Source organism: Vombatus ursinus, unplaced genomic scaffold, assembly GCF_900497805.2.
Source record: "Vombatus ursinus unplaced genomic scaffold, bare-nosed wombat genome assembly UNPS02014847.1, whole genome shotgun sequence".
Taxonomy (NCBI): Eukaryota; Metazoa; Chordata; class Mammalia; order Diprotodontia; family Vombatidae; genus Vombatus; species Vombatus ursinus.
The window spans coordinates 600652-609396 of record NW_020954625.1 but is presented as its reverse complement, the minus strand read 5'-3'; the positions used below and the strand labels follow the sequence as shown (position 1 = coordinate 609396).

Here is an 8745-nt window from a genome sequence, read left to right as displayed (position 1 = left end):
GAGTGGGCAGAATGGCATCGGTATATTGAAGGGTGGTAAGATGCATTAAATAAGTCTGGAAATATCAGTTAGAAGCTAGCTGTGGCAATGATAGGTTGAGGAGTTGGCATTTCATTATGGGTAACAGGGAGAAAGTACCAAGAATAGCTATTTTTAGCATCATCCACCTGTCCCTTGTGAGAAAAGCTTTCCCCTTTGCAAGAAGGCAGTAGGTGCCAGATGCAGTAGCGCACCCCATGGAGGGAGTTACTTAGGAGAGCTTGTGAAGCCCAAGAGGAGTGGTTCCCCTCTCCTCCCCGCCCCGCCTCAGCCTGGCTGGCTTTTAGGAAAACTGATCTTTCTGCTTCAGATGAGTCATTCTTTGCATCTGTGGGGGGCAAGGCTGAGACCTGCCCATCACAGGGCTGAATTATGATACATTTGTTTACCCCAATTTCCTCTTTTAAGTAAGCTCTGGCTACTTCCTCTATTGTTGTTTCCTTATAATCGGTCTTTCCCCATAAAAGGATAGAGTGGGGGCGATTCCTAGCCTTCCTTGGTATCAGTATAGTAAGAGAGGGGGGGTGTCATGGGGCTTGGAGGCAGCAGGGACCGCAGCAGAGGGGAGGAAGCCCTTGTCCTTGCAGAAAACAGATGTGGTGACCAAAGGCGCTGGCGTGAGCGTGTTACCAGCCCCCAAAAAATCCAAGCAGGTCAGAGATGGCTGGGACGTTGGAGGTAATCTAGCCCAACCCCCTCACTGTACAAAAGAGGAAACTGAGGCACAGAGAAAGAAGGGGACTTGCCCATGGTCATCCAGCTAGAAAGTTAGCACAGTCGGGGTTTGAACCCACAGCTACTCTGTACTATATAATCCAATGAGTATAAAGGGTAGGGCAAGGATAGAAGAGATACTGTTGAGGGAAAATCACTAGGACCCAGCAATGGATTGAATGTGAGAAATGAGAGGGAATCATCAAACGTAATACAATGGTTACTGTTTAGGTGTTAAATTAGCATTCTGTTTGTTTAGAATTGCTGAAAGGAAAAGATGGGCCGGTACAGATGGCGGCCAGCTTGTACTTGGTCATAGGCATATAGATTTAAAGGTGGAAAGGACATTTAGGTGGTCCAGTGGATAAGGCACTGGGCTTGGAATTAGGAAGACCCATCTTCCAGAGTTCAAATCTGGTCTTGGACACTTAAGCTGTGTGATCCTGGGCAAGTCACTTGAGCCTATTTGCCTCAGTTTCCTCATCTGTAAAAACTGAGCTGAAGTAGGAAATGGCAAACCACTCCCATATATTTGTCCAAAAAACCCACAAATGGGGTTATGAAGAGTTAGACACAACCCAACAACAACAATCCTATTTAGATAGCACCTATCTGTCAGGGTGTTGTGAGGATAAAATAAGATAATCTTTGTAAAGTGTTTCTTAAATGTTATAAACTTTTAAGATTTGTAAAGCACTTTACAGATGATATCTCATCTGGTCCTTATAACAACCTTGGGAGGTAGGTGCTATTATTATCCCCATTTTGTAGAAGAGGGAAACTGAGGCAGATAGCATTGAAGTGACTTGCCCAGAGTCACACAGCTAGTAAGAGTGTGAGTCAGGATTTGAATTCAGGTCTTCCTGACTCCACATTCAGCACTCCATGCACTGTCTGTCACTTTGAAATCCCTCATTTTGCAGACGAGGACACTGAGACCCAAAGAGGGAGTCCTCCTGACAAGGACTGGTTTTGCCTTGCTTTAGATCCCTAGTCCCTCGGCACAGTGCTTCCTATGTTGTTTTTGTTGTTGTTGAGTCACGTCCAGGTCTTTGTGACCCCATTGGGGGTTTTCTTGGCAAAGACACTGGAGCGGTTCGCCATTTCCTTCTCAGATGAGGAAACGGAGGCAAACAGGGTTAAGTGACTTGCCCGGGGTCACACGGCTAATAAGGGTCTGAGGCCAGATCTGAACCTACGAAGATGAGTCTTCTTGACTCCAGGCCCAGTCAGCACTTAACACATGCTTGTCCGTTGGCTGACTGGCTCTGAGTCACGCGGCCTGGAAAACTCTGGAATGAAGAATGGAATTGGAAAACGCTTTCCCAAATAAATAAATAAAAACATAATACAGCACAGATAATGTCAGTCTGAGGGTTTCTAAGTCAACACGCTACCCTTCATGGATCTGTCTGTGGCCACAGCACCGAGACGCTTCCCACATCGGCTCTTGGTCGCGAGAGCTCAGGGGTCAATACAGCAGAGTCAGTCCTGATGGAGGCTGCGAGGTGCCACGTGGTGGCCAGCCTGGGTGGGGTCCGGCATCTCCTGCCCTTCTCTTGTTCTGGTGGTGGGGATGGGTGGGTGGGAGCCTAGGTCTATGGCCTGTGCTGCTCCACTGCCCACTTCACACCGCAGGCACCAGAATTGGGGAAGGAAGCCATGCTCAGGGCGGGGCCGTGGTCAGATTCAGCCTCGCTCTCTCTGCGTGGAGCATATTGGCCCAGCTGCTTCCTTCCCATTTCTGGTCCTTAGAGAAGGGTACTTGGTGGGCATGGGGCAGATGGGTGGGCCAGCAGCCTGCGGAGCATAGTCCATTACACTTGCTCACTTATTCATTCAACAAACATTTGTGGAATACTTGCTCTGCTCAGGGCTGTAGCTGGTGGCACAGTGGATAAAGGCCTGGGCCTGGAAGATCTGAGTTCAAATTCAGCCTCAGACACTCACTTGCTGTATGACCCTGGGCAAATCACTTAATCGCTGCCTGCCTCAGTTTCCCCGACTGTAAAATGGGGATAATAACAGCACCTATCTCCCAGGGTTGTTGTGAGGATCATATGAAGAAGCTTAGAATAGTGTCTGGCACACAGTAGGTGCTAATTTCCATTCTTGTTCCTTCTCTCCCTCCTTGCTTTACCTTCGGGGGATGCAAAACAGGGATAGCTTTTTTTTTTAATAAAGAACAACAAAAGATGTAAATAAGTGTTTTGGACAACGTTAGACATCCATCATTGCCAAATGAATGATGTTGTAAAAGCTATAGGGAAAGAGAATAAATACTTAAGTGCCTGCTATGTGCTAGGCACTGAGCTAAGTGCTTTTTGAACTTGTCTTCTTGACTCCAGGCCCAGTGCTTTATCCTCCTAACCACCTGGTTGTCTCTATAACAGGAGTTCTTATGTTGGGTCCATATATTTTAAACATATATCTTAATAGCAGTAGTTTGATATAACTAGCTTCCTTTGCAATCTTATACATTTTATTTGATGTTTTAAAACATTCTTCTGAGAAGGCATCCATAGGTTTCCCCCAGTTTGCCAAAGGGATCCATGACTCAAAGAAGGCTAAGAACACTTGGGTTATATATAGAAAGTCAGAGGAGGGTTGGACAACAGTATCATTCAGGCCTGTTTGAATGGCAGAATTCAAAGAGCACTCATTGGGAGTTTGACGTCAACTTGGGAAGAGGTCTCCTATGGAGACCTGGGAATCTGACGGAGAGGGCAAACATCCTGGATGATGGAGTCTGAGCCTCAAAAGATCCTGCCAGGCTAGGCAGAACTGGGCTGAATCCCTAAAGGTGAAATCCATCAGGGGAGAGTATACAGTCTTCCATTCGGGTTCAAAAAAGACAGCTTCACAAGGAGAAGGGCGGGGCTGGGTGGCTAGATAGCTATTCATCTAAAGAAAGGCTGAGGGTTTTAGGGGACTGCAAGCTTAGCATGGATCAACAGAGTGCTCTGGTCCTTAAGAAAGTGATCTTAGACTGTCTTAAGAGAGAGATAGTGCTCAGGAATAAGGAGATGACATTCTTGCTGTTTTCTGCAAGAATGCCATATCTCGACCACATCTAGCACACTGTGCCCAATTCTGGCCACCATATTTTGGGAAAGACATTGAAAAGTTGGAGAGGGTCCAGGGTGGGTAACCAGGATAGTGATGAACCTTCAGATCATGCCACATGAGGATGGGCTGAAGGGACAGGGGGTGTCTAGCCTTGAGAAGAAAAGGCTTAGGGAACATGATAGTTATCTTCAAGTATCTGAATTGCTGCTACATAGAAGGATTAGATGTCCTGCCTGGCTACCAGCAATGAGTAGAAAGAGACAGCTTAGTGTTGATGTAAGGACCAATGTCCTATAATTCAAGGGGTCCCAAAGTGCCTCCAGAGGTGCTGAGTTTCCTTGCACTGGAGGGCTTCAGACAGAGGCTGGTAGTCACTGGTCTGCCATCTTGTAGTGGGCATTCTTAGAAAGCCAGGGGTAGGATTAGATGGTCTCTGAAATCCTTGCAGCTTCAGATTTAGTACTCTGAAACAGCCGGCATCTACAGTGATTAGTGGGTCGATAAGTCAGGCAATTAGGCAAATCAAGAAGTATTTACTAAACACTTACTAGGTGCCAGGCACCTAGCTAAGTTATGCTGGGGATACAAGAAAGACAGTCCCTGCCCACAAGAAGCTTACACTCTAATGGGGAAAGATAACCTATAAAAGGGAGCTTATAAGATGGGCGAATGATGATGCCTCTACAAAGGCCTAGATGGAAAGCATGGAAATTCAGGAGCAGAATCAGAAGAGGAATGAAGGCTAATTGTTGCAGGATCCCCCACCAAATAGAGGCCCCAGGAGGAAATCCCCCACGGAAGGGGTGAGGGGAGGCAGATTCCAGGAAGAGAGGGCTGTAGGACAAATTGGATATTCTGGGATGAGGAGGCCCAGGTGCCGGGGAAGTTCCAGGAGAGAACAGAAGCAGAGGACCCTTTTCATGCCATCCTCATCTGTCTGTAACTATGGGAGCTGCCCCTCTTCCCTTTCAATCACACATTTTCCTGATGACATTTGTTGCTATAGTTCTTCAAAGTGCCTTATTTGTCAACTCTTGCAGCCCACTTCCACCCACCATAAGCTTCTCTAATGCTTTCTAGATTATACTCATTTTGACCTCTTTGGAGAGTGTTCTATAGTTTACGAACAGCATTGGAAGAATGTTGGTATTAAATAAATGTGCCTTTGTTTCTGGGGAAAGAGTGGGCTCATTAAAGGAGTTAGTCAGTCAGTAAATATTTACTAAATGCCTGCTTTGGGTCAGGCACTGTGCTAAGCACCCGGGATGCAAAAAAAAGGCAAAAGAAAAGTCCCTGCTCTTGAGGAGCAGGTGGCTTTTGGAGCAGCAATTGTCTCTCCCAGAGAGATTTCCTGATGTACAAGCCCTAATTTCACGTTATAATCCAAGAGATAGGCATTCTTCATCTACTTTTTTCCCTTTTCTAATTGCTATAGTTATTAAAATTTCTATTGCAGACAGTACTGGAGAGCAGTCTAGGGGCACGAACAACTGTACCAGACTGTCAAGGGAAGAGTCTCATGAGGAATAAGAGTCAGGGTATCTGTCTGAGATGAGAAACAGGGAGGTCAGGAACTGGGGGGAAGCAGACACAGCAAGTAGGGAGTGAGGTTAGCAAGATCCAAGCTCAAAGTCAGGAATCGTAGGGAAACCAAGTCGTGCTTCAGACTCGCAGGTAGGTCCAGGTAGGGCCAAAGAAACGGATTGCCCGGGGAGAGTAGTGTTCAAAGAGTTAAGCAGGTGACCTGCAATTGGTAGTCTAGTTAGCCAGTTACCCTGGCTAGAAGGTGAATTCCTAGCCTATGGCTGACCAGACAACTCCCTAATGCTTCACTCTATTGCCTTTCCACTGCGTCCTTTCCTATGCCTACATTTCTATCCCCGTCAATTTGTCACCAAAAAAAAAAAAAATGGATCCCATAAACACATTCATGTCAAAATGACAGACAGGGTCAACTTTGAAAAGAGCCTCCCCACGAGTTCTTGCCATTGAATTGCTGTGTGTCCTCGGGCTGGTCACCTCCCCTTTCTAGTGGTCACCTTGGCCAAGTATAAAATGAAAAGGTTGGGCAAGGTTCATCTCCCAGGTGTCTTCTAACTGATGCTGTGCGTTTCTAGCCTTCGGATACTGCTAGTTAGAAGATCTGGAACCTGCCAATGGCAGAGATCCAGCCTAAGTCTGAAGAAAGACAGTCATCAATCAATCAACAATTTATGAAGTGCTTCCTATGTGCCGGGCACTGTCTGTTTCAGTAGGAAGGAACCTTAGAGATGATCTAGTCCAGCCGGTCAGTCAACAAACATTTATGTGCACGCACTGTGCTAAGCGCTGGGGACACAGAGACGGACAAAAAAGCCAGTCCCTGCCCTCCAGGAGCTCACAGCCTACTTGTTTCTTCAGGGGAGGCCACTGAGGCTCAGAGAAGGGAAGGGATCTCCCTGCACCAGCTCAGGCTGGCAGCTCTATCTGCCTTTTATCGTTGTTAAGTTGCTCGGAGGTCCCAGGAGGTCTAGCAGCTTGCTCAGGACCACCCAGCCAGTGTCGGCGGACAGGACTCGAACTTGAAACTTCCTGCGTCTTGAGGCCGGCTCTCTAACCAGTAACCACACTTTCTCACCGATTGCAAGGGCTTCATTTCTATAGGCTTTTAAAGTTTGCAAAGCGCTTCAGGGCCTCAAATGAGCAACTTCAAGCGCGCTTTGCACAACGCTTTATGCGGCGCAGATGAGGAACCGCGTGTCCTGCCAGGGGCTCTCGGATAGAAAGCCGAGGCGGGGTTGGAGAAGTGGGCGAGGAAAGGAGTGACTACAAATCCCAGGAGGCTGTGCGCGGCGGCCGGCCTGTCATAGGACTAGGAGAGGCCGGAGGGGGACGGGGTTAGTGCGGGAGAGAGGGAAAGAGCGACCATCAATCAATCCCAGGCTGCTTTGTGGGGCAGCCTGCTGCTCGTAGAGGAGAAGGCCGTGGAAGCGGAGCGACTACACTTCCCAGAGTGCCTTGCTCCCCGCCCCGGGCGAGGACTACGTGTCCCAGGCTGCCTCGCGCGGCGGGCGGCCGTCCTGTCAGTCGGGAGTGGGGCGGGGACGGAGGCGGAGGCGGGGCGGCTCGGCTCCGGGATCGGCCGCGGCGGGCGGGCCGTTGGCGCTGCGGGCTCCCGGGGATGCCCGGGGCTGGGGCCGGGGCCGCGGCTGCGGAGGAGGGCGGGGGTCCCGAGGCCGCGCGGGAGCCGGCGCGGCTCTGCGGCTACCTGCAGAAGCTGTCGGGCAAGGGCCCCCTGCGCGGCTACCGCAGCCGCTGGTTCGTGTTCGACCCGCGCCGCTGCTACCTCTACTACTTCAAGAGCCCGCAGGACGCGCTGCCCCTCGGCCACCTGGACATCGCCGACGCCTGCTTCAGCTACCAGGGGCCGGACGAGCCTCCCGCCGCCGGGGCCGCCGCCGCGGGGCCCGCCTCGGCCGGGGGCGCAGACGAGCCGCCCGCCGCGCTCTTCCAGGTGCACAGCGGAGGAGGTGTCACGGTGCTCAAGGTGGGCGCCCCCGCCCCCCGCCCGGGGGACCGCCCCAACGGGGCATCCCCTCCCCAGCAGCCCGCCTGGGAGACCCTCTCCAACGTGACATCCTCCCCCGCCTGGGGGACCCTCCCTAACGGGGCACCCCCTCCCCAGCAGCCCTCCCGGGGGACCCTCTCCAACGGAACCCTCCCCCATAACAGACGGCCCCTACCCAATGGAGCCTCCATCCCCCTGCCCCCACTCGTCTACTGGACCCTCCCCAACCAGGACCCTCCCCTCCCCAAACTGAGCCTCTTCCACCCAGCGAGCCCACCCTCCATCTTCCCTCTCTTCTTTCTTCCTTTCCCTCCTCCTCTTCCTTCCCACTATCCCTCTCCCCCTCCAGTCTCGATCCCCTTCCAGTTCATTTCGTCGGCTTCAGTCCCCTTCCCACCCCCCCACTTCTCCTTTACCGCCCTCTCTTCTTTCCCTCCTGTCCCTCATCCCACTCTCTTTCTACCTTGTTCTTTCTCCCTTCTGGCAATGCCAGCTCTGTCGTTTACTTTGTGACTTTGGACAAGTCATTTTCCCATTAAGCACTTCAGTTTCCCTGCTCTTTAAAACGAAGGGGTTGGGCTAGTTGTCTGAAACTCGTCGTCCCAGTTCTAAATCCTTTATGCTTCTTGTAATCTAGGGGCTACACACAATCCCCGATTAATTGTAAGGTTTGGGTGACTTCTTGCCTTGTGCGTTACTAATTTCCTCTGCCTTGGTCTGCTCTAGGACCTTGTTAGTGTGTCCTGCATCCTTTCTTATTTGAAAAAATTGCCTGAACCTCATTATCTTTCTTTTGGGTGCCGTCCCTATTTGTACTCAACCATATAATTTTCTGTACCACTTTAAGCCACCTGAGAAGTAGTGGATAGAATGCTGGACTCTGGGCAGTTATGTAACCTCTCTGCCTCAGTTTTACCATCTGTAAAAATAAAGAGGTTGGACAGATGGCCTCTAATCTGTGCTTCGGGGAACTCTATCCACACTTTATCTTGTCCTTCCCTCTCCTTATTTCCTCCTTATTATCCCTGCTAACTTTGCTTGCTCAGCTGTCTTCTACTTACCCCCTTCCCTGTTTCTTGATTCTCTGCATGACCTTCTTGCTAGAGCCTACCACTCCCTCTTTCTCATTCTTGTTTTTTCTTGGGTTCTTTCCCATTTCTTCTTTCTATTCTTGATCATAATCTATTCCTTATTCGAAGCGATTTTTTTCCTGCACGGTGTGTGTGTGTTTTTTTTTTTTTTAACTAACCAAATGATCAGCAGCAACCAGTTGTAGCTACTGGGGGTGACAGTTGTGAACTGGGAGTTTTCCCAAGGGATCCCTTTACTAAGTCAGTCATACTCAGCAGCTCTGTTTGCCCACAACTGAGGTCATT

At 50.0% G+C, this 8745-nt stretch overlaps 1 protein-coding gene across 1 annotated transcript in view; it reads left to right on the top strand.

Moving 5' to 3' along the window:
- The first annotated feature begins 568 nt into the window (after positions 1–568).
- Positions 569–8745, top strand: part of TBC1D2B (TBC1 domain family member 2B) — an 83973-nt gene continuing 75796 nt past the window's right edge. Inside the window, exons 1-5 of the mRNA XM_027840601.1 lie at positions 569–717; positions 2178–2323; positions 2392–2521; positions 6571–6682; positions 6761–7348. Coding sequence (XP_027696402.1) covers positions 569–717; positions 2178–2323; positions 2392–2521; positions 6571–6682; positions 6761–7348 — 1125 coding nt within the window. The remainder of the gene's footprint in view (positions 718–2177; positions 2324–2391; positions 2522–6570; positions 6683–6760; positions 7349–8745) is intronic.